The sequence below is a fragment of the Mauremys mutica genome, chromosome 3, assembly GCF_020497125.1.
Source record: "Mauremys mutica isolate MM-2020 ecotype Southern chromosome 3, ASM2049712v1, whole genome shotgun sequence".
Classification (NCBI taxonomy): Eukaryota; Metazoa; Chordata; order Testudines; family Geoemydidae; genus Mauremys; species Mauremys mutica.
In genome coordinates this window covers 211,937,939-211,962,172 of record NC_059074.1, presented here as the reverse complement: position 1 = coordinate 211,962,172, position 24,234 = coordinate 211,937,939, and the positions used below count along the sequence as shown (strand labels likewise).

The 24,234-nt window shown below is 42.6% G+C and overlaps 1 protein-coding gene across 4 annotated transcripts in view; it reads right to left on the bottom strand.

Annotated features, from left to right (window-relative positions):
• The window catches only part of LOC123366092 (centromere protein F-like), a 281,374-nt gene that overhangs the window by 8,763 nt on the left and 248,377 nt on the right, over window positions 1–24,234 (bottom strand). Inside the window, exons 1-5 of one of the 4 annotated variants that reach the window (XM_045009202.1) lie at window positions 12,145–12,295; window positions 8,940–9,044; window positions 7,021–7,128; window positions 3,164–3,296; window positions 605–783 (exon numbers count right to left, since the gene is read on the bottom strand). The exons of 2 other annotated variants lie outside the window; for them this stretch is intronic. In XM_045009202.1, the coding sequence (XP_044865137.1) occupies window positions 605–783; window positions 3,164–3,296; window positions 7,021–7,128; window positions 8,940–9,044; window positions 12,145–12,204 (585 nt within the window). In that variant the 5' untranslated portion in view covers window positions 12,205–12,295. Of the gene's footprint in view, window positions 1–604; window positions 784–3,163; window positions 3,297–7,020; window positions 7,129–8,939; window positions 9,045–12,144; window positions 12,296–24,234 lie in introns of those variants that run through there. One more of the 4 variants, XM_045009203.1, reaches the window with a different exon arrangement.

Sequence of the window (24,234 nt, the reverse complement as noted above, 5' to 3'; positions counted from 1 at the left end):
TAATTAATTAGAAAACAAAGTTGTTGGGAGAAACTGAACCGCCAACTTGTTCTGCTGGTGGACACACTTTCTGGTGGCCTGAGGTGAAGGGTGGAGCTTAGTCCGGGGGCCTTCAGCAACAACACTGGTCCACCTCCCAGTTCTACAGGGGAGAGGAATCACCTCTTTGTTACCAATGAGGAGAAAACCTGGGCCAAAGAACAGACAAAACGTGCACATTTTATCATGTTTTCAGGTGTCCCGCTAAAGACCTCCTGTATCTTTGATAGCCAGAAGTTGATAAGATAACAGATTTAATCACATTTCCATGCTACTAACGGAGAAGTTATAGCAAATGTTATATTAGAATTGAGAATAGATATTAAAAAGGACACAATTTAATATTTGGGCTCTTAAAAGCTAAATGCCTTATTAACTGTCAGCAAAGGATATTGCTATTGCTCTTATCCGGCATTGATAACAGAGACTGAAAATAACATGGCTTTGTAAGTTTCCGTATTGTACCATTTCAACTAAGATATAGGACAAATCATTTTAAATAGTTTCCTTTTTCCCTGTCATGAACTAAGTAACGTGCTACTGATTCATTCTTTCTTTTTATTACCTTGCTCAGTTGCTCATTTTCGTGAAGTGTGATATTAAGTTGCTCTTTCAGTGTCTTTTGCTGAGCCTTGATGTTAATCATTTCCTTTTTTAAAGAAGCCAACTCAGCTGCAGACAGCTGCAGATGGGTAATCTCAGCTTGTTTCTCTTTCAATTCTATTTCCTGAGATAAAGTCTTCTCTAAAGTAATAAAAAAAAATTAAGTGCTTAATTTGTGAAAGCAAACTATGTCAAATATGCAATATTAGCTTTTATGGATAACACTATCAAATGGCAATATTGACCATTTTCAATTTTTCACCTAGCAATACATTTTCTTAGTATTTCGGAATATAATTACTTATGTGTTCTAAAACTGCCTTTATACCCAAACCATGACATTGGATAGCTGAGACAATTTTAGCATTGCCAGAATTCAGTTTTGCAGAAAGAACATACTGCTACTCAAATCGCTCTATGCTTCACAATTGTAACTGTTTCTACAGCCAATCTTCACTGAGGTCCGCTGGCTTGTATTCTGAAACTCATGGTTGACAGGCAACAGTACCAATGGCTAGATAAAGAATGTTGGTGCCCTATTTGTCCGTTTTCCTCTCTTCAAAATCCAGCATAGATAAAAATGTTCAAGGTGTTTGATGAACTGATGTATGGAGTAAAATTAAGAGACACGGGCAATACAAGAGATTTCCTGTATTGCAAAGAGAATTCTATTGAATAACACCAACTTACCATATGAAACAAGACTACACATTCCCTTCCTACAGGACAAGGGAAATTCAATGTCTCCAAGACCCAGAACTTGGTGAGAAAGAGGAGCAGACAGAGGGGAAGGGAAATGATAGCAATCAACAGTTATTTGAAATATATCAACACCTAGGGTGGAGAAGGATTATTTAGGGTGGTGATTCAAAGGGGGGTGTGGCGGGCCGGTTGCCCGCTCTAGCCCTGAAGGGGTTGGAACAACCCTGCAGAGGGCTGTGGCTGGGGAAAGCAGCAAGCCTGGGCTGATTGGGGAGGCAGCTACAGCTGGGCCAGGCCCCAATCAGGCCACAGCTGGCCCTTATAAAAGGGCTGTGAGCCAAGCACTCAGTCAGTCTCCCTCTAGCTCTGAAGGGAGAGGGACCTGGCTGCTGGGGAAGCTCAGGGTACTAGAGTGAAGCAGGGCTAGGGAAAGGCCAGAGGAGCTGGGGAGCTCCAGACTGGCAACTCCCCAGGCCGCAGGGCCTTGTCCAAGTCCCACAGAGGTACTGAGTTGCAGGGAAAGGCAGCAGGTCCAAATCCCCCGGCCAATGATGAGTGGCCATTACAGACTGCAGTCAGCCTCAGTGAAAGGGGGCTAGATGGTACTGGCAGTAGCCACTGAGACAAGGTGGAGAATAGGGGGTGGGGATTCCCTGGGGTGGGGAGACCCAGCTAGTGGATTTCTGCTGGGAGCAGGAGCCTGACGGGGAGGGCACCGGGGTCTGGGAGGGACATGGGGGCCAGTGAGGAGAGGGATAGTGACCAGCAGAGGATGCTCCAGCTAGAAATGAGCTCAGTCCCTGGATGAGCAGAAGAAGGCACAGCAGGGGTGAGAGGATAATCAGAGACTTGTTAGAGAGGAAGAACTGTCCGGGGGTTAAGGGTGACAGCCTAGGACTCTGGGCACCCACATTCAGTTATGTTTCAATTAAGACAAGGTATTGTTGGTTGCAGTGCAGAGCTGCAGCACAAACATCTTCTGACTTATTTTTTGTTCATAATTATTCCCTCCAGAAAATGGAGATAATGCTACCATTTGACACCTTAAGAACCACAGCTAGAAGATAGCGAAAGCAAGAAAATGGACTTAGAAGGCGTTACATTTTATTAGCTAGCCGAAAGTGCTGCCCCTTGCCAAGAATAAGATCAAAACACAAAGCACTTATTTGGATGGCCTCATGGATTGGAGAGTGCAAAATACTGATTAAAATGGGAGCAGCACTGGGTCCATACATTTAATTTTGAAATCTCATTAAGTAAGGTTAGACTTCTACAGGGATAAGTGGGAACAGTCTCCTTCTTTACAATGGCTATTTAGCAGAATTACCTGTTCTCTTAAACCTCAATCTGCAAATTGCATTTTCCCAACCAAATGGACAAATGTAGGGAAAAGTCAAATTAGGGCTCGGCAGGTAACATTTCAGCACGTTTAAGCTTGATGGAGTCCATATACAAGCTAAAGGATAATAGTTTGAGGTATATTTGTTTGCTTGGGATTTTAAAACACAGGAGCACATTGTAGTATTTAATGTGCTGACCATATAGTTCTCTTTGGGACATATTTATTCCTCATTTTAAATTGCTTTAAAACCATATAATTTTACGAGTTAGTACTATATATTTGTATAAAGAAGTTCCATCTCAGTTTGGAAAGAGAATTGCATGTATTAGCTGAAAGTTAATTTAACTGTATCACACAATGAGAACTTTTTTTTCTTGGGTATTCTTCAAATCACCATTGATAATGAGATTTAAAGAACCTCCACACTGAAGTAATAGATTGTAACAGGATTTTAAAAGGTAGAAATGTGTAGCTCACTTTTCATCTCTTCAGCGTAATTCTGGCTCTCCTTCAGGAAGTCTCTGGCTGTTTTTAGTTCTGCTTCCAGCTGCTGGATTTTTTGCAATTGTTGCTCAGACTGTAAGCAAAGAAGGTTTTTTTCCTCCGTTTCCTACAACAAAACATTAGTTACAAAACAGTTGATTAAGTCAATAAACTGAGAGTAGTGTGATGTGGAATACTACCCATCTGAGTCCCATGAAGACTCTGGAAAGTTGAACTTTGGTTTCTAAACATATACATGAGTTAGGAACACAAACGGCACTCTTGGCAGTCCTCAGAGGGCAGACAATCCTTTTGGGACATCTCCTAGCTGGTACAGATCACAGCAGTACTTAGGTGGCTCAGGATATGGAACCAGGGAGCTGCAACCAGTTCTCTGGTGCCTGCCCATAACAGATCTTGACACAGGATAGAATCCAGCCCACAAAAACTGAGCGTCAGTGAAGTTAAGTGACTTGCCCAAAGCCACAGAGGGGAGTCAGTATCAGAACACAGGAGAACTTTCCAGTTCTAGCTCCTGTTCTCAGACCACCCATCTCTCAGTGTGGATGAGTCAAATATATGAAGTTGCTCTTGGTAGCAAGATAGCATTAGATGTAAAGTATTATTAGTCAGTAATACCTGGGGGCTCGGGATAGTACATTTTCTAAGCATCTTTTTTTCCAAATTTTAAGAAAAGTTAAAATACCCCATACAACTATGTCCTACCTGGGAACTGAAATAAAAGTTATTTCTAAGAAACTAACTCCTTCCACCCAACTCCTGCATTGCTGGGTAACAGATGGCATGGCACTGGTGGGACTCTACTGGAAGCAAGCCATCATTTCTTCATCTACTTACTACGAGCAGATGGGCACCAGTGCGCAGAAGCCAAATTCAAGAAAAGGGAGGGTCTGGATGGAAAACAAATTAAAACCTTGCCGACACAGCAAGTCTGTATTTTCAGCTATTTAAACAAGTCACCCACAGAACATAACTAAAACCGTTGATGCTTCTAGTTATTTTCCTTTTGTCTCACAACCTCCTAGTCCAAACTATCCAACTGCTATACCGAAACAAACACACACACACACACACACTCTGCTATCAATCATTCTAAAAGACACAGATGTCAAGAGACAACATTTTCAGACAATGCTGATGTATGACAAATGTTTCAAAGCTATATGAATTCTCAGCTTCCTGTGTTCAAAGTATCAACAAAATTCAAGGGGCTGAAATGCCCAGCCCTCTTGCTGTGACTCAGCACAAGTGGCTCTGATGAAGAAGCATTCAACAAAAAGCTGGAACCAACAACCTAACATAGCTCACATAGGCCATCATTAACTCTTGCTTGAATCATCGCAATCCAATGTATTTAGACTTGAATGCTTCTGCCCTGCAAAATCTGCAAGAGTTACAGAACACAGCAGCACACCTCCTCAGTAATACAGGTTCACTCGAGTACATCAGTCCTATGTTTCACTCACTCCGCTGATTCCCCAACAGAACACTGAATCAAATCTCGGTCTTTATTTTCAAAGCTGTAAAGGAAATGGGCCCAATATACCATCTTACTCTCTCAGACTTCAGTAGCTGTGTTCCTCAGGAACAACTGTCTACACATCAGAAGTAAAACTAGCAGATGCAGCAGACAGGGTTTTTTCAGGAGCTGGCCCAATACTATGAAATTCACTCCGTCAGAAACTTAGAATGACAACTAACATCACCATTTTTCATATTTACACTCCCCGCGCCCGCCTCCCCCTCCGCCCCCCCGCCACACACACACTTTGCCCTCTGGGACAGTGGTTTTCAACCTTTTTTCCATTTGCAGACCCTAGAAAATTTCAAATGGAGGTGCAGACCTCTTTGGAAATCTTAGACATGGTCTGTGGACCCCCACAGGCCACGGCTTGAAAACCAATGAAGGCAGGCAGGCTAATTAGGACACCTGGTTTAAAAAGGACCTCACTTCAGTCAGTGAAGGGTGCGCAAGGTGCTGAGAGTGAGAGGGCCTGCGGCTGGAGAACTGAGGAGTACAAACGCTATCTGGCATCACGAGGAAGGTCCTGTAGTGAGGGTAAAGAAGATGTTGGGAGGAGGCCATGGGGAAGTAGCCCAGGGAGTTGTAGCTGTCACACAGGTGTTACACGTAACACTGTAGACAGCTGCGATCCACGGGGCCCTGGGCTGAAACCCAGAGTAGAGAGAGGGCCTGGGTTCCCCTCATTCCCCTCCCTCCTACTGGATATAAGAGGAGTTGACTTGGACTGTGGGTCCCAGCAGAGGCGAAGATCCCTGGCCAGTCTCCCTGGCCCACTAGGTGGGTCAGCAGAGACTGTGGGGATTGTTCTCCTTCCTTTTCCCCATGCTGGCAAGTGATGTGGTTAGCTGAGTGAACGGCAGGTTTGAGACATAAAACTGGCCAAACTGAGGGCTGCCCTGAATATCTGTGAGCAAATCCGCCAATAAGTGCAGGACCCACCAAGGCAGAGGAGGAACTTTGTCACAGTCTTTTAAGATGCTCCAAAAAAGGACAGTCAGAATAAGACAGTATCGAAACCCAACTTCTGGTGGAAATACACTATTCTCCAACATAGAGCTTGCAGAGTTCCCCTGGGAGTCAGTAAGGCATAAATGGCACCAGTTCTTACTGATTTCCAGTTTAAATGATTAATTATTCCAGTTCCTTTGACTGGTTTGCTAGTAAAGCCTGTTCTGCTCTGCACAGCTTCTGTGTTAAGCTCACTGGAGTAGTTTTCCAAACGGTGTTTCACTGCTATTGCCTATGAGGAAAACACATCACATTTTATTTGTAGTTATATTGAATCTATTTAAAAAAATTAAAAATTCCTGATGTCCCTTTAAATGATGAGCTCCAAAGATACCTTAGAAAGGAAAACAAAGCCAAAAGAATAAGCTACGTTCTGCTTCCTCCTACAGAAAGAGAAGTTTGGAGTAACTGTGGACCATGTCTATCATAAATAAAAAAGCAGTTTTCTATTAGAGAGTGTGATAGAAAAGAAGCAGTGCTCATATCAGAACAAGGCTAAAGGGAACGGTTGTAGGGCATTACCCCCAGATTGCCTTTGGGCCCATCTACTACCTCAGTTTACCTTTAATCTTGCATCAAACCAGATAGCACATGTGGTGATTTTACAGTAGTGCTCTCTTGCAGGTTGGTTTATTATCATAACACAAGACTCAAACATACCCTGACCAGCCTCAATTATTCTTTTCCGCATATAATGCCTCAAGTTTTTCCAGGTCTTGATCAGAGCAGGCCCATCCTTGTAGTCCCACCCCTCTCCTAGCTGGGACTTCTGCATCCTGCAAGTCCACCAATGGAGGCTTGTCCCTGCACAGTTTCCAGTTCCTTGTAATTCTCTTCCCCCAAAAGGCTTCTGCCTTGGAGTTCTGGAAAATTGTCACCTGTCCTCTTCACAGGCTCTCTGCCTGGGCACTAATGAGAGAGAGTCTCTCTCTGAACTTTTGGGGCGGGGGGGGGGTCTCTCTCTCTTGAATGACCACAGGCTGCCCTTTTACCTGCCAGCAGGCCCGGTTTAGATGCATGCTTCTGTCACATGACCCTTGTATTTATTCCCATCATACAGGGAGATGGGCTAAACCTGACAAAAGGTGCAGCTGTGCCCCAGTCTTTTAATGGACCAGCTCACCCTCTGACAGGAACATACTGCAGCTTGCTCTGACCTGTGATATATTTAGTTGCACTTAAATATTAGTCATGTGTAGATCTTCAAACACAATAAAGAGGACAGTTAAATTTTACATACAATAAAAACTCAGCATCACCACATCCATTTGAATAGTTCAGATATTAAAAATCCTACTTTGTCGAGTTCTGCTCGTAGAGCGTCGTTGGCTTGCTGCAAGTCCCTGTTTATCTGGTCGCACGGGAGATCCCCTCCCAGTAAGTCATGTAGCTGACAAAATACTTCCTAGAAATGTAGAAGATTGGGGGGGGAGGGGTAGGAGAGAGAAACACACACTCCTGTTACATGTTTCTTGTCAAGTTACTATAACTATTAACACTGGAAAACACGGGGGAGGGACTGTAAATCGCCTCTTTAAAAAGTTACTAATTACACTAAAGCGCTCTCTGACAGAAGCAAAAAGAGTTTAAAAACCATTTTTAAGTAAAGCATAAATTCTGTTATGGCCACTAATGGCCATGACTCACTTTGGCCAATCAGAGTAGCCTACTTCATCTGCTACACCAATACAGGTGGATGAAAAAAATACTAGCAAATAATGGAATGAAGCTTATACATGGATTCAAAAGTAGATCTCCATAACAACACTGAGCATTACAACTAAGCAACCAGACTAAGCCCCAATAATCATGATCCTTTGGGGTGCGGGGAATTCCCTTCTTTGCTATGATTACATGTTTAGCTTATTGCTGTCAAAATGTTTTTCATGAGGAAAATGCCTTAGTTATTTTCAATTTGACTTAACACATGACTGGGCAGCAACAGAAGTTTGGTAGAGGGGCATTGACTCCTCCCACCTCAGGTCTGGGGGAGCAGAACTTCACTAATGCACACCTCCTAAGATCCTCAGGAATCTAGCCCATCTCCTGCAATCATTAGGAGATGCAAAGTAGATATCCATCTGGGTATCATTCGTTTTTGAGGCTTCTTCCCAGCCCCACGGTCCTTATGGTTGGGGCTCTACATGAATTTGAGAGGGGATTTATATGGGGCAATAGGGCTATGAGGGGCACGGGACGTTTAGTAGGGGGTGTTGGGGTTGGTAAGGAAAAGAGAGGGCTGAGTGGGGGAGCAGAAAGCGGAGGAAGATAGGGAGGGAAAGCACTAGTGGCGTCTCCTGGCAACAAACCTCTCTGCCAAACTTCTCTTGGCAGCAGCTGCAGGACTCCCCTCTAACAAATCATAGCAGGTTTGTCAGCTGGAGAAGGTAGTGAAGTGCTAGTGCTTCCCCTCTGCTTTCTCCTAAGCACCCTCCTATCCTCCAGCAAGACACCTGCTCCATCCCATGTCCTCAAGCACCCCCACAGCCTGTTCCCACTCTCATCGCCAGCCAGAGACCCATCCTATGAAGTCCCCACCCTCTTGGATCCCAGTGATCCATTTCCCCAAACCTTTATGTCTCCCCACCCCCTTATTATATTCAGCCTCTCTGCCCTCAGACCCTTTCCAAAGACCCACTCCTACCCTGGGTTGGCCTGCCAGGAGCAGAAGAATGCAGGCGGGGAGGGTCAAACTCAGGAAGAAGTGAGCAAATTATTAGCAAAATGTTCAAACTTTTTTCTGATTTTATTTTTGTCATCGAACTATAAATTAGAGGTGAACAAATTGGTAGCCTGCCTGCCCAGCCTACCTTGAAGAAATATGGATTCACTTCCTCTTACCAAGTTATAACCACCAGACTACTATTATCAACAGCTAGGGAACATGGCTTTAGTCAACTTAATTCGTGGTAGGCCAGTGCATTGTTTCACTAACAAATACAGATCCATTCAAGGAACTGAGAGGGCATGGGACCAGCAGGGCCCCATGTACCGGCGCATAAGCACAGGGCTCCAGAGGTTGCCAAAGCCGGCCCTAGGGGTACCATTACGGGGAAACAATTCTGAGAGCGTGCATGTGGGCGCGCACACATCAGATATGGAATCGTCAGCGTTTTTTCTTCTACATGGACAAATACTCAATGAACAACTTGTTCACTCTGGTAATAGCAGTCTGGAGGCAACTTTAAACTTGTGGAAAAATGGGTCTCGGCTTACCTTTTCCTTTTCTTTTATTTTCTGTTCTAAGGACCGACAATTATTTTCGACAAATTGTCTCTGATGACTCAGTAGGTCGTCCATTTTTTGCTCCAACATTTCACGCTATACAAAGTTTAATCATAAATCACAGTGATGCAAGGGTAATATTTATTATTTGTACTACAATAGCAATCCCGCCCCCGCAATCAGGATTGAAATCCCACTTTAGTAGGCACTGTTTAAAAAAAAACAACAACAAAAAATGACATACATACGAGGAAGTCATGGTCTCTTCCCCAAAACTGCTTACAGTGTTCCATGACTTAGTGAACACTCACACAGGTATCCCATACCAAACTGAGAACAGATTACACTTGGCTAGAAGACAAGTGTGTGCTAAAGTTTTAATAAGTGTTTAGGCACAGGAGATAAATTCAATGCAACTTTAAATTTACAGAGAATCGGCACATTGATTGATCATAAAAAATTACTGAACTATTTTGAACATATTTACTAATATAATCTGCAATTCAATCGGATTTCAAACTCATGTAAAGAAGCTAGACTATAATAAGAAAAGCTCTCAACAGTCACATCTAGAGGTTATGGTGACAGAGCTATGCCAGTAACTCAGGTAATTTACAAGTAGCATCATTGTGACATCAGAAGCAGCAACCAATCAATCTTTCCTTTGCATTTTGCTATCAGTCAGTGAAGTGGAGAGGGCCTATTCACATTTCACAGGTCAAAAGTTCTCATTGTTAAATTACTTGAACATCTGTATACAAACATGGTAATAACCCTGGATTGACTCATTGTCCCTGGCCTCAACCTACTCCCAGCCAAGACCTTCTCTCAATGGGGTCCTCACAGAGGTAGCAAAGAACCGCCATTACCGTACCTCTGCAGAGGCAAATTCTTAACCCCCATTCATATGATGGTATAATCTTCAGCATCCTGTATATAGGATGTAGGAAGCAGCAGAATTTTCTAACAAGCAGCAGCATTTTCTAACATTCTTAAGTAGGCAGCAGAATCTGCATGCATAGATAAAATCCCTGACAGCAAAGAGTAGGTGACAACCATCACACTTACAGAAGACATATGTGATGGTGCCTTTCCCCACGGCAACATAACTTCTTTAATCTAAGTGTGTATGGAGGGGCAGAAAGGGGATGGGAAAAGAGTTAAGCTAAAGATAAATATGAAGAATCGTGGAATCCATGACTTGCATGAGCTACAATGTTCTACCCAATGCACATGGAAATTGTGGAGCTGCAACAATTGGCAGAGGCCAAAACATTCAGCTGGACTAACTTCCCCATGTTAAATAGGGTGAAAAGCCAATGATTTTCAAAGAAGGAGACAGTGGTGCTGTTAAAACGTCTTTTTATGACACTTTCAAATGGCTTTAGGATATATAAAATATCTGTGTTTCTTAGATATTTGTTATCGTTATTCACTCTACCGCAATAACAATACTGCATTGCTGGCTGCCTCATTAGAGAGCTGGCCTGCTATTTGTTCAGTCTATCAGAGCAACTTATCCATAAAGGAAATATTTTCAAGGTGCAGATCTTCCCCACAGCACACACTCACGTAACTGGTATTAAAAAAAATAAAAATGAAAAGGTAGGGGAAAAAAGGAACCAATCACTAATCCCAAAAGTCATAGAGCAGCAGATGATCCACTAGTTTCCATGGTTCTCCTGCTACGTTGTCCAGTATATCAATGCAGTGGCTGACCCACTAAACCAAACAACCACTTCATGCAGTGGCAAGGAAGCTCCTGCAGAGAAAGGAAGTGCTGTGGAGGCTGCTGAAATCTTGCTTACCCTATCCCATATAGCAAAGTGTAGGCCTCTTCATGGATATGGAAAGATGGGGCCAAATAAGGATTTGCCTCTTAATGAGAGGCTGGGTTTGACTGGCTTTATTTCTTTACTCTTATCAGTTTACACCTGTTTGACATCTGTTTTAGCTAGCAAAAAAAAAATCCATTTTATATGATTAACACACGTTTGCTCCACTAATGCAAATTATTTCAACGTTTCAATTATATCAGTACTATAGCCACAGAAATTTCTTGGCTTCCTTGCACTGAATACAAGAGGGCCTTTTCCCCCTTGGTTCTTCTGCAGCAAAACGGAGAGGTCTTGGAAGGACCCAAGATCTTGCATTCTGAGCACTTTAAAACGCTTCAGTAAGGTGTGTGAATTCTTTCCTGTCATGGAAGGGATCCAGAGGTACCACCAGAATTTAGAGGGTCCAAAGGACAGAGAAAAAATCTGTCCTGGATCATGCAGGTCTGTGACTCTAAGTGTACAGCACTGTTCTGTTTTCTTGTTTATGCATCAGCCTCACAGACTGCAATACAGTTCTACTAATAGGCTTTATTAACTTCTGCCTGTGCTGGTGCTGCATAAGCAAAAGTATGAGATGTTTTAGCTCATATAAAGCTATTTAAATCTTTTAAGGGCATAGGGAAATGGTGGACTTAAATATACAGTAGAACCTCAGAGTTACCAACTCGGGAATGGACGTTGTTCGTAACTCTGAACAAAACATGATGGTTGTTCTTTCAAAAGTTTACAACTGAACATTGTCTTAACATAGCTTTCAAACTTAACTATGCAGAAGAAAAAATGCTGCTTTCCCTTTAGTAATTTAACACAGTACAGTGCTGTATTTGCCTTTTTTTGCAGGGGGTGGGGTGGAGTAGAAGGGATGTGTCTCTGCTGCTGCCTAATTATGTTCTTCGAGTTCCAAACGAGATTTGTGTGGTTGACTGATCAGTTTGTATCTCTGGTGTTTGTAACTCTAAAGCTCAACTGTAAATTATGGAGCCACCATTAGCAAGCACATACATAGTTAAGCTTTCTTGGAGAACTGTGTAATGAATTGTGTTAGTGAAATGTGTACTAAGTAATGTTAGAGAAATTATTATATACAATTCTAGAAGAAAATAGGAATGTTTGCTTTTTGTATGTAGTTCTGCTGCTTGAGATTGTCAGATTTTGCTGAAACAGTCTGTAAATCAGAAAATTGGTTTTTGTGTCTCATTTATAAAGTTCTTGACCAAGCAGATAGCAGGGTATAGAAGAGAGCTGTTAGCTTTCAGTAAGTCAGGTACAATCCCTCATCCCCCCACCCATCCATTCAACCAGCTAACAAGTTTTTTTTTAATCACAATATTAATAAAATTCACTGCTTGTTCTCTCACCTTATTCTTGGCTTTGATTATTTCAATGACAGAAGACCCCAAACTCTTCATATATTCCATAGTTACTAATATAATTTGCAATTCAATCGGATTTCAAACTCATGTAAAGAAGCTAGACTATAATAAGAAAAGCTCTCAACAGTCACATCTAGAGGTTATGGTGACAGATCTATGCCAGTAACTCAGGTGATTTACAAGTAGCATCATTGTGACATCAGAAGAACCAACCAATCAATCTTTCCTCTGCAATTTGCTCAGTAACTCAGGTGATTCATAAGTAGCATCATTGTGACATCAGAAGTAGCAACCAATCATCTTTCCTCTGCACTTTGCTATCAGTCAGTGAAGTGGAGAGGGCCTATTCACAGGTGAAAAGTTCTCATTATTAACTTACTTGAACATCTGTATACAAACATGGTAATAACCCTGGATTGACTCAATGTCCCTGGCCTCAACCTACTCCCAGCCAAGACCTTCTCTCAATAGGGTCCTTACAGAGGTAGCAAAGAACAGCCATTACCGTACCTCTGCAGAGGCAAATTCTTAACCCCCATTCATATGATGGTATAATCTTCAGCATCCTGTATATAGGATGTAGGAAGCAGCAGAATTTTCTAACAAGCAGCAGCATTTTCTAACATTCTTAAGTAGGCAGCAGAATCAGCATGCATAGATAAAATCCCTGACAGCAAAGAGTAGGTGACAAGCATCACACCTCCAGAAGACGTATGTGGTGGTGCCTTTCCCCACGGCAACATAACTTCTTTAATCTAAGTGTGTATGGAGGGGCAGAAAGGGGATGGGAAAAGAGTTAAGCTAAATAAATATGAAGAATCATGGAATCCATGACTTGCATGAGTTACAATGTTCTACCCAATACACATGGAAACTGTGGAGCTGCAGCAATTGGCAGAGGCCAAAACACTCAGCTGGAATTAACTTCCCCATGTTCTCAGGCATTCCTGCACCCCTCAGAGTTTCTCCACTAATCTCAACTCAGAGTGCCTGCAAAGTTCAGTAGCTCCACCAGAACCTCCAGTTCTCCTGGTACCTACAGAACCTGAGGGACCCCTATCATACTTCAAGTACTACAATGTTCCCTATTTCTTAGCTCCCCCATTGTTCTCGGCATAACACCGGGGGCTCTCTGCCAGCTTTCTTTCTTTGCATGGGAAAGATTTCAAAATGTCTTAAAGAAATTATCAAGAAAATCCCCAGGCAGAAACCAAACAAAACAAATCATTAAACTCTGTGAGTAAAGTTGACAGTACATGTAAGTTTTGTTTTTTTTTAAAATTCGTAATGCTGCAGTTATCAAAAACAAACAAAATGAAGCATCAGAAACCAAGGTAATTCAGAGTTAAGATCAAAATAAAAGACAGCCTAACATTTGAAAAATAGGCAAGGTCAGGGCTGGCTCCAGGCACCAGTGTAGCAAGCAGGTGCCTGGGCAGCCAATGAAGAGAGGGCTGGCACGTGCGGCAGTTCGGCGGCAATTCAGCAGTGGGGCCGTCACTCCCTCTCGGAGCGAAAGACCTGCCGCCGAATTGCCACCGTAGAAGAAGCCGCGGTAGAGCTGCCACCAATCGCGAATGCGGCTTCTTTTTATTATTATTTTTTGCTGCTTGGGGCGGCAAAAATGCTAGAGCCGGCCTTGGTTCAGATGCAAGTCTGTGACAACTGTCAGTAGGAACACAGCATGTGTTCAAAAGACACTTTGTCCGGACATAAGATAAAGCATAAGCATAAGCTGGGTCTGCATAAAAGCTTGGAGTTCTCCATCCTTCTCTTTGAGGAGATCTTAGTCTGGGATCATCTCTGGACTCTTCCGTGCCCTGTACCTTTTTCACAGAAAGCTTCTTGTCCAACATGCCAGATTTTGAAAGAGGATGTTGCTGATGAGGCCCAGGAAGGGAGGGACCCAGTACTAGCACTCTAAGGAGCAGAGAAGGCATTTACAGGATGGTTATCTGACCCAGGGCCTGAAGCTACTCTCATTGCTTTACCCATTAAGTACATCTGCAGCACCTTTTACCACCCAGGAGGCTGTCACTGAGTGTGTTTGTCTCCTTCGAACTGGTAGTGACGCTGCAGGGCCAGGGGGTTGCTCCCATTCCCATAGAATCCATGCATGTGGCACAGCAATTTTGCTTCCTGGGCTCCAGCTGGCAAGCACCTCCAGAGGCTCAGAGGGGTCACAGGTACAGCATAGAGCCTGGACAGCATCAGACTCCAGACACTTACGAACAGCAGGGTGCTGGCACACCAGTGGGATGTCATGGCTCATGGACGGGACCTGTGAGGGGGCAGAGAAGAGAGACAAACTTCCCACGCTCCCCCCATATATACTGGGAGAATCTGGGATCAATATTACAGAGTGAACATGAAGCGGTGACCTACGTGAGGGTGGCCATAATAAGTCAAGGACTTTTCTGGCCTTTTCCTGTCTTAACATCGGGGTAGGCACTGACCAGCCCACTTGATGCGTATTTTCCAATGGCCCAAAGCCGTTCCTTCTTGCTGGCCAAGATGGGTGGCCAACAGGATGGAGAAGACAGGGTCAGGTGATTTATCCTTCCATTCTCTGAGCTGTGAAGAATGAAACCATTTTCGCCAGGGTTTCCCATTTTTTCCATTCAGGATTTCTCCCTGACACACACTGGGGCTGGCCCGATTCACCAAAGAGCAGCGGCCATCCCAGGTGCATGTAAAGAACTGCTTAGCAGTGACAGAGGCGGTGTGGGTTTTAATAGGGATGGCTTCCACCCTGGATCTTTCTCAAACAAAGTCAGTGGATTTATACACAGTTGAGGAACTGTGACAGCTAGAAACAGGGCCGCCCAGAGGATTCAGGGAGCCTGGGGCAGGGCCGGGTCTTCGGCGGCAATTCAGCGGCAGGTCTCTCTCGGAGGGAAGGGCCTGCCACCAAATGCGGACGAAGAATGAAGTGGTGGCAGTAGAGCAGCCTAAGTACAGCCGATCGCAGCTTTTTTTTTTTTCTTTTTGGCCCCCTGCCGCTGGTGGCGCTTGTGCTCACCGGCTGGTGCTCCGAGGCTTTGGCAGCACTTCAGCAGCAGGTCCTTCACTCGCTCCGAGTCTCCCGCGTCACTGAAGGACCCGCGGCCGAAGACCCGGAGCGAGTAAAGGGCCCACTGCCGAAAACCCAGAGCAGCTCGCGGGGCCCCTGCAGGGCCCGGAGCCTGGGGCAAATTGCCCCACTTGCGCCCCCCCCTCCCCCGGGTGGCCCTGGCTAGAAACTGAACCAAATTTCTCAGCACCTACACTCTTGCTTGCTACAGGCAATGATTCATTCTGAGCTAACTCAGTCAACTCACTTCCACACCCTTCAGTTGCAGCAAACTGCTTGCAAAAGCTACATGAGGTTTTATTCCTTCAGGAGCACCTTTAGGCAACAATTCATTTCCCCCAGAAATGTTGTCCTTTCCCTTTTCAGCTAGGGGCTGCTCTAGAGAAACATCTTCCTGAGCATCTTTCTGGGTTTCATCTGAATCCAGAACAACTTCTGAGACAACGGACATCAGCATAAGCTGAGAGCATGGGTGGCAAGTTTGTAGAAATTTTGGTGGTGCTCAGAACCCGCCGCCCAACTCTGCCCCCCCAAACTCCACCCCCACCTGCCTAAGGCTTTGGGAGGAGGTTTGGGGGGAGGTGTGGGGTGCAGATCCAGGGCTGGGGATTAGGGTGCAGGGTGCAGGCTTTGGGATGGAGTTTGGGTGCTGGGTGCAGGCTCTGGGCTGGGGCAGGAACTGGGTGTGTGTTGAGATGAGTTCCTGTCTGCATCCTGTAAAACTTGCCCATACCAGTATTGCCCTGGCCTCTTCTTTTGTCATTCAGTGTTGAACGCATTCTAAACCAATATGCATTTCCTCACCTTTTGGGGGCGAAGCCAGACTTTAAGGCACCTGCTCCCCTACATGGTGTAAACTTTGCTTGTGCCAATCAGAAACGAACACAAACAGGTTTTGGGCCCCGTCCCCTATGACACTTCTATGATGTCATTGTGGGTACTTTATGGCCTGCCTGCCATGTGCAGGCAGAGAGAGGAGAAAGAAAACGAATTCTGTGTATACCCGTGTGTCCTGTGTATACCTGTAACCGAGCCTGATCACCTCGAAGCCTCTCTCTCAGCTCACGTGTTTCAAATAGAGCTTCTACGTTTGCCGGTCGTTATGCGTTGGTTTGTATTTGTAAGTATCAGTTATTACTAAATGCTGCATCTTTGTTTATAAATATTGTTAGTAGATATTTTAGTCATTGTGTGTTTTAAGTTTCATTAACTCTATTAGCTAATCATACGCTGCTCCCTTACCCCTTGTAATTATCCCCAATAAAACTTTTAAATTGATTAAGTTTAGTGTGTGTGTGTGTGTCTGCAGTTTGCATCGTGACCCACACTCTCCTTGCATCCCTTACCAATATAGTCTGTTGCCACGTGCAGCCTGGTAAATAACAGGCCTGCATTTTCTTTCGCTCCTGCGAGTCCGTGGCAATCTACATGGCGTCACGAACAGGATGCAAGGGAGTTGGGCCATGCCCGTGGCATGCTGCAGACCGCGCAGATTATGAAACTGAACAGTTCCAACATTTGCAGTTTCACCTTTTTACTAGCCAAAATTCGACTAATCCAAAAATAGAATGGATCTGTTCCCTTGGCTCGGGCAAAACTCTAAAAGGCTATACTGTGCCTTTAACCCTGGCAGATACTCTGAGGCTGTTTCCACCGTCCTGTTTAGCATAATATGCAAGGCCCTTGATCTGTGCTCTGTCCTCCACGGGGGGGCACAATGTTTGCAGCTAAACAGGCAGCCCCAGGCTCTCCTAAAGATGATAATGAGGAGAAGACAGAAAAGGTAGAGCCCATCACCCCCCCCCCGCCAAGTCCCTCTCAGAAAATTTTGCCACCCCCGTATGAAGCTCCTAAAACTCCTCTGTATCCAGTTCTGCCAACAGCCCCAGAATTTACTGAATCTAAAACTGTAGCAGAAGCTTTGCCTATTGTGATAACTAACCTTGATGGAGTTAATCTTTCTTGGCTCAGGTCTCGCTACCTTCCTAGGTTGCTCTTCACTCCCCCCCTTTCCCCCTCTCCGCCTCTCCTCACTTCGGCTCTCTCTTTTTGTTTTAAAAATTAAAAGCTATATAGTTTTTACAGAAACCTCCAAAAATAAAGCAATTGAAAACAGAACAAAACAAGAAACAAAAAGAAAACAAGGTAAAAACTTTAAATACAGTAAATTAATTATTTTAACCCTTCAGGAATGCAACAGCTGGAATTATTCCTAACTTTCTTGAAGATATGGTTGCCAAGCAACAGAAGTGCACTCTTTGCTTCTTATTCTAACCACTAACTAATATTTGTAACATGGGCTTTTCTTATTTCCATATAGCAAAGTTTTAAAATAATGTTAAATATAAAGTAATGCAAAATTCCTTGTTACCGAATTAATACAATACATTTGGCAAATACTAATATATTTTTATCAAATTTATGCTACAAGTTTTAAATAAGGTAATAATTTGTTTATTCAAATGTTTAACCCTTTTACTTTTTATTTTTGGTTGTGTTATTTTGTATAAATATGAATAGAATTTTGGCGCCATTTGTTTTTAATTGTAAGTTTGTTCTGTATGTCATGTGTGTGTGTGTGTGTTGTGTCTATGTTGTGTGTGTCACGTGACTATTTTTTTTTTCAAAAAAATTATTTTTATTTTGTTGCAACAAAAGTCAATTTTATACCCTTTTAAAAATATATATATAAGATGTGGTACCACACTATTTTAAAATCATGGTTGGGGTGTAATCATAGTATATTAACACCAATTTTTTGTGCAAAGTTCAAAAAGGTTTCAGTTACAAATATATGTACATATATTTCTGCCTCAAGAAATAATGCAATTGCAAACAAAGGAATTCTCTTTTATCAATCACAGTTTTGTTTTTTAAGTTTCTTTTTTTTTAATTTGTTATTAAAAAAAAGTGAGGGGAAACCTCAACATTAAGGTAAAGATAATATTAACAAATGTCAATTTCTTGTTTGGGCTTTTTATAAACTTGTTTGCACTTTTAATTATAGTTATAAGAATGTCATAACCAAAATGTTTTAAAATAACAATTTATGCATAAAGCTAACCCAAACAATTTCAACAGGTTTCCACCTTTGGCTCCCAAACATAACAAAAAAAGCATCATAAAAGTATACCCTCAAATACCCTCAAAGTATTTGCATGTATCTGTATTTAAAATTTATTTTGGTTTAATTTTATAGTTGGTTTGTATTTGTTATACTGCTCTCCCTCACAACATCTTTGCCCACTGCTCTCCCTCACAACATCTTTGCCCACAGAGCCCTTAGGAGAGGGTGGACTACAAACTTGGTTTGCCGCCTACTGGGTGCAGGAGGTCAGCGAAAACCAGTCCCTGTCAGCGCTGAGTCCAGAAGATTGTCTTGTTTGCTCCACTCAGTTCTCACCTAAATATCCATTACCCTTTCAATTTGTACCAATAGTTTATAATTTTTCTTCATTTAATATATCTAGTGTAAATTGTTCTTCCCCCTATGTGCAGTGGGCTGCTTTTACTGTTTGTAATAATTGTTCTTCACAATTTAATTCTTATGTGTTTCCAGTTCTTAATGCTTCAGGTCGAAGTGATCATAGCTTTCCTTTAATTGAGAGTATTAAAGTTCCAGCATCTCATTGTTGGGTTTTTGTTGGTAATAGTTTAACCCCAGCCCCTACTTGGGTTGGTACTTATTCTAATTGTTCTATGTGGAGTTTCTCTTATGCTAATACCTCCCTAACTTAACCCACTCTTTTTGGACTTGCAAACAGCAGCTTCCTTCCTCGCCTCCTCTATTGTTAGTTTTAACCCTGTTGGTTATATGATGTTACGTGATCAAGTGCTGTTTCAATCCCTTGCTATTGAAATGCTTGCTAATACTACAGGCAAGGGCCTCTTCTTAATTAATCAGCAGTAAATACATTAATGATTCAATATTTGTTACAATCTTCCTCATTTTGTACTAAATTTGCTGAAGTATATCCTAACTTTGCTGATAAATGTTGCATTTCTTTGCCTTCTATTTCTCCTAATTTGTCCTCAATTGTTAAAGACCTGCAAACGTTGAGCTCTACTGTCAGAGAGTCACGAGAGTCCTTCCAGTTTTGGTCATGGCTCGATTGGCTTGGCCTTGCGCCCTACTAATCCTATTTCCAATCCCTGTTTGTGTCCCTTCTGGTTGGGCTCGCTCTTCTCTGTCTCAGATGTGCCTTCATTAAAGCCTGCATTCACAAGTTTGGTGCCTCGGCCTACATCGCTTCCACCCCCGAAGCGCATCCCCTCGTAGGTGGGGATGAGGAGTCGGACTCGGAAGTTTAGGTTTTTGGCCTAACTATTTCGGCCAGGGCACGGGGGCATGTTGAGATGAGTTCCTGTCTGCATCCTGTAAAACTTGCCCATACCAGTATTGCCCTGGCCTCTTCTTTTGTCATTCAGTGTTGAACGCATTCTAAACCAATATGCATTTCCTCACCTTTTGGGGGCGAAGCCAGACTTTAAGGCACCTGCTCCCCTACATGGTGTAAACTTTGCTTGTGCCAATCAGAAACGAACACAAACAGGTTTTGGGCCCCGTCCCCTATGACACTTCTATGATGTCATTGTGGGTACTTTATGGCCTGCCTGCCATGTGCAGGCAGAGAGAGGAGAAAGAAAACGAATTCTGTGTATACCCGTGTGTCCTGTGTATACCTGTAACCGAGCCTGATCACCTCGAAGCCTCTCTCTCAGCTCACGTGTTTCAAATAGAGCTTCTACGTTTGCCGGTCGTTATGCGTTGGTTTGTATTTGTAAGTATCAGTTATTACTAAATGCTGCATCTTTGTTTATAAATATTGTTAGTAGATATTTTAGTCATTGTGTGTTTTAAGTTTCATTAACTCTATTAGCTAATCATACGCTGCTCCCTTACCCCTTGTAATTATCCCCAATAAAACTTTTAAATTGATTAAGTTTAGTGTGTGTGTGTGTGTCTGCAGTTTGCATCGTGACCCACACTCTCCTTGCATCCCTTACCAATATAGTCTGTTGCCACGTGCAGCCTGGTAAATAACAGGCCTGCATTTTCTTTCGCTCCTGCGAGTCCGGACATCAGCATAAGCTGAGAGCATGGGTGGCAAGTTTGTAGAAATTTTGGTGGTGCTCAGAACCCGCCGCCCAACTCTGCCCCCCCAAACTCCACCCCCACCTGCCTAAGGCTTTGGGAGGAGGTTTGGGGGGAGGTGTGGGGTGCAGATCCAGGGCTGGGGATTAGGGTGCAGGGTGCAGGCTTTGGGATGGAGTTTGGGTGCTGGGTGCAGGCTCTGGGCTGGGGCAGGAACTGGGTGTGCAGGAGGGGGTGAGGGGTGCAGGCTTTGGGATGCAGTTTGGGTGCAGGCTGGGGGTGGGGGCATAGGAAGGGGTGAGGGATGCAGGCTCTGGGAGGGAGTTTGGGGGTGGGAAGAGGTGTGTGGGAAGGGGGAGGGGGTGCACCCTCTGGGAGGGAGTTTGGGGATAGGAGGGAGTGCAGGGGTGAGGGCTGTGGGGCTGAGGATGAGGGATTCATGATGCAGGAGGGGGCTCAGGGCTGGGGATGAGGATTAGGGTGCGGGGGGGATGAGGGCTCTGGCTGGGGATGAGGATTTGGGTGTGTGTGTGTGTGTGTGTGTGTGTGTGTATGTATATCTATCTAGTTTCTTGTCTGGTGAAAAAAATTTCCCTGGAACCTAACCCCACCCATTTATATTAATTCTTCTGGGGAAATTGGATTTGCTTAACAACGTTTCACTTCAAGTCATATTTTTCAGGAACGTAACTACAATGTTAAGCGAGGAATTACTGTACTGCAATGTTGCACGGTAGCGAAACATGGGTGCTGACAGAGGAGCAGGAACTGTCTGGAGAGGGTGATGGAAAGAAGAATTCTGGGAATTTCAATCCACAACAAAGTCCCCAATGAAGAGATCAGACAGCAGAGTGGAGTGCTGGGCATTGTTGTTGAGAGCATGCATAGTAGAATGCGATAGGCCTGGCATATAGTGAGGCTCACTGACAATCGATGGACTGCAGCTGCACTCGGCCAAACTCCAAAGAGATGGGAAGATGTTATGATGAAAAGACATGGCCGCACATGGAGAAGGAAGGCCCTGATACGAGAAGAATGGAAGACGTGGTGTGATCGGCGCAAATGAGACGACGGCTGAAGGACTGATCGATCAAGGTGAATTTCTAGTAATAAATAGTCTCAAAAATGTGTTTTGGAAATTTAATGAAACATTGATATACAGAAGGAATACTGCTAATGTAATGTGTGGTTTGGTACTTAACTGAATTTCTATTAAATTTTATTTCAAACAAGTGTCTACACAATTATTTACAGAACATTGTACAACAATCACCTATATTAACAACATGTTGAGAAATAAAAATGGATCTGTCCATTCATTCAATACAGCGTTACTGACATAGTTATCAGTAAATGTTTAACAACAAGACGTGTAAAAATGATTTAGTGTTCAAAGTATTATACAAATTATTTTGACAAAAAATAGTGAGCATATAGTTTTCATACATAGTCATGAAAACTATTCATCTTCCAAAGGTTATTTTGATCTGAACTAAGGTGACCTTTTTTTTTCAAATTTAAAACCAGGACATTTAAAATAGTTCAGCCAGCATGAGTAATAGTCGCTGTCGTAGAATATAAGTTGAAAAAAGATTGCGGAGTATGCTTATCTTTTTTTTTCTTTAAGTGAAAGAATACAATAAAATGTACTTCTTTTATTTATATTATATATTATGAAAGTAATTTTGCGAAAAAAAAATATTTGATATGGGTAGATTAGTACATAATTGTATACTTAGGATTTTGGGATCCAAGTAATAAAGAAACAAGTGTAGCAGTAAAACAAAATGGTTTTAATAAAAAATGGTACAAAAGTACTTAATCTACATTCCTAATTTTGCTTCTTATATTTTTGTGAAGAGTGGATTGATTTTAATAATAATTCGTTTTCCTGGATGTTTTCATAAAATTCCATGCAAGTTTGGTTAAAATTATATTTAGTAATTAGCAAACATTTCAAAGTTTCAACATGTACTTGAGTTTTATCACTGGACCAGATATTGTTCATCAAAGAAAAAAGACGTTTGGCAGGTGCGTTTGTTCCTGGTAAAGAGAGACAATATTCTACCAATTTGCCAATATTTTTGTAGGAAACATCATTTTCACTGAAGACTTTGAATATTTCAATCCATCTGTTCGATAGTGGTACAGAATTTTGTCTCCAGTGAGTAATTTTTTCATCTGTAATGTAGCGCAGGACAAAGCAGATTTCATCAAACAGTTCATCTTCTACTAAATTGATTTCAGAAAAATACTGAAGAATGTAATCACTGCAAACTTGAATGTTGTCATGGGTGAGTTTAGTGTTTAACAAAACCCAATTGAATTTTTCGGTATGCTTAATAGGTCCTTCCCATTCCTCTAGATATTGAATCCATGTGTCATAAAATTCTATCACTTTTTCTTTGAAAATAGCAGGTTTTAATATGCCTTCTTCCTCAAGCTGCTTCAAATTTTGCCACACCTGTAACGGCAAGAAAACGTTGGCTTTTCTGTCAGCTAATTTTGTTTTTAAGTCACTGTAAATATTGCTAGTTTCTATAATAGAAATCTCCTGTCCTTCTATTTTCAAAATAGCATTGTGAAACACTGATGACACGTTATGCAAAAAGTAAAGCCAAGACTCTGTCTCTGAATTATCAAAATAATTTGTGATAATTGTGGGGCTCTTCTCGTTTGAGGCAAAATATGATTTTAAGGCAGGATATATTTGTAGGACACGCTCAATTGTGGGTCGTAATGCCAACCATCATGTGACACTGTATCCCAAGACTTTCTTATATTCGATGTCCACGAATTCACAAAATTCTTTCAATTCATTAACGCGCACTGTATATATATAAAAGTATGAATAAAACTTGGTGATGAAAGTTTGCACATCAATTGGTACACAGTCGCCTGCAGTTTGTATAGCATTGTTCAAAATATGAGCGGCACAAGCAATTCCCACAAGCTCTCTTCCACCCAAATTTGATTACAGCTTGGTAAAAATGTTATTTTTCCCACTTCTTCGCATTCCTCCAAAGTTAGTATTGGTGTTGTCAGCACAAAATCCAAGTACCTTGGTATCTAAACGATACTTTTTTAACACTTCCAAAATATAATCAATAACTATGTCAGATGTTTCGCCTGGCAAATCTCTTACTTCCAAAATTTTGACGTGTATTCCAGACTGGTATGAAAAATATCTTCTTATTATGGGAATCAACTTTACTTCCTTGTGGTTTGATGCATCCGAATAAATAGAAATAAAATTTGCAGCATCTAAATCCTCTTCCAATAACTGTTTCGCATAAGGCACCAGCACATCGGTAACTATTGCCTCACATTTTGTTCTAGAACATGTAAACCTGGCATCAAAACATGTTTTAATCAGTTTGCAGGTACAATCCATTGATCGGAATGAGTGATTATGCATTACTGTGTGGTATGCCCATAAACCTTCAGCTGCAGCTAGTTTTCTTTCAGCATTTGCAATTGCTGCAGACACGGCCCGTTTATGTTTGACTGTTTGTATATGGTTTTCAATGTCGGTTTTTCCACTGTTTGCAATAGAAAATATACTTCTGCATTTTACACATTCCACCTCACTATTGTCATTATTAGTACTTGCTTTGATGAATGTATATTTCGATTTTAACTTGTCATTGAAGACACACTTTCGTCGTTTTGGCGCCATGGGTGTCCAAAAATAAACAATTATTACAAACTTCGTCGGATGTCAGTCTTGGTCCGAGGGGGCGAAGTCACCGGTCCAGGATCGAGGGGGGCAAAGACGCCGGTCCTGGTCCAAAGGGGCGAAGTCATCAGGTCCTGGCGAAGCAGTGAGATGAGCCGTGAAAACGGCGGAGCGAAAAGCTCGAGTAACCGAGAGAGCGCGGAGCTCTGAGGGCCAGTGTCACGGTCC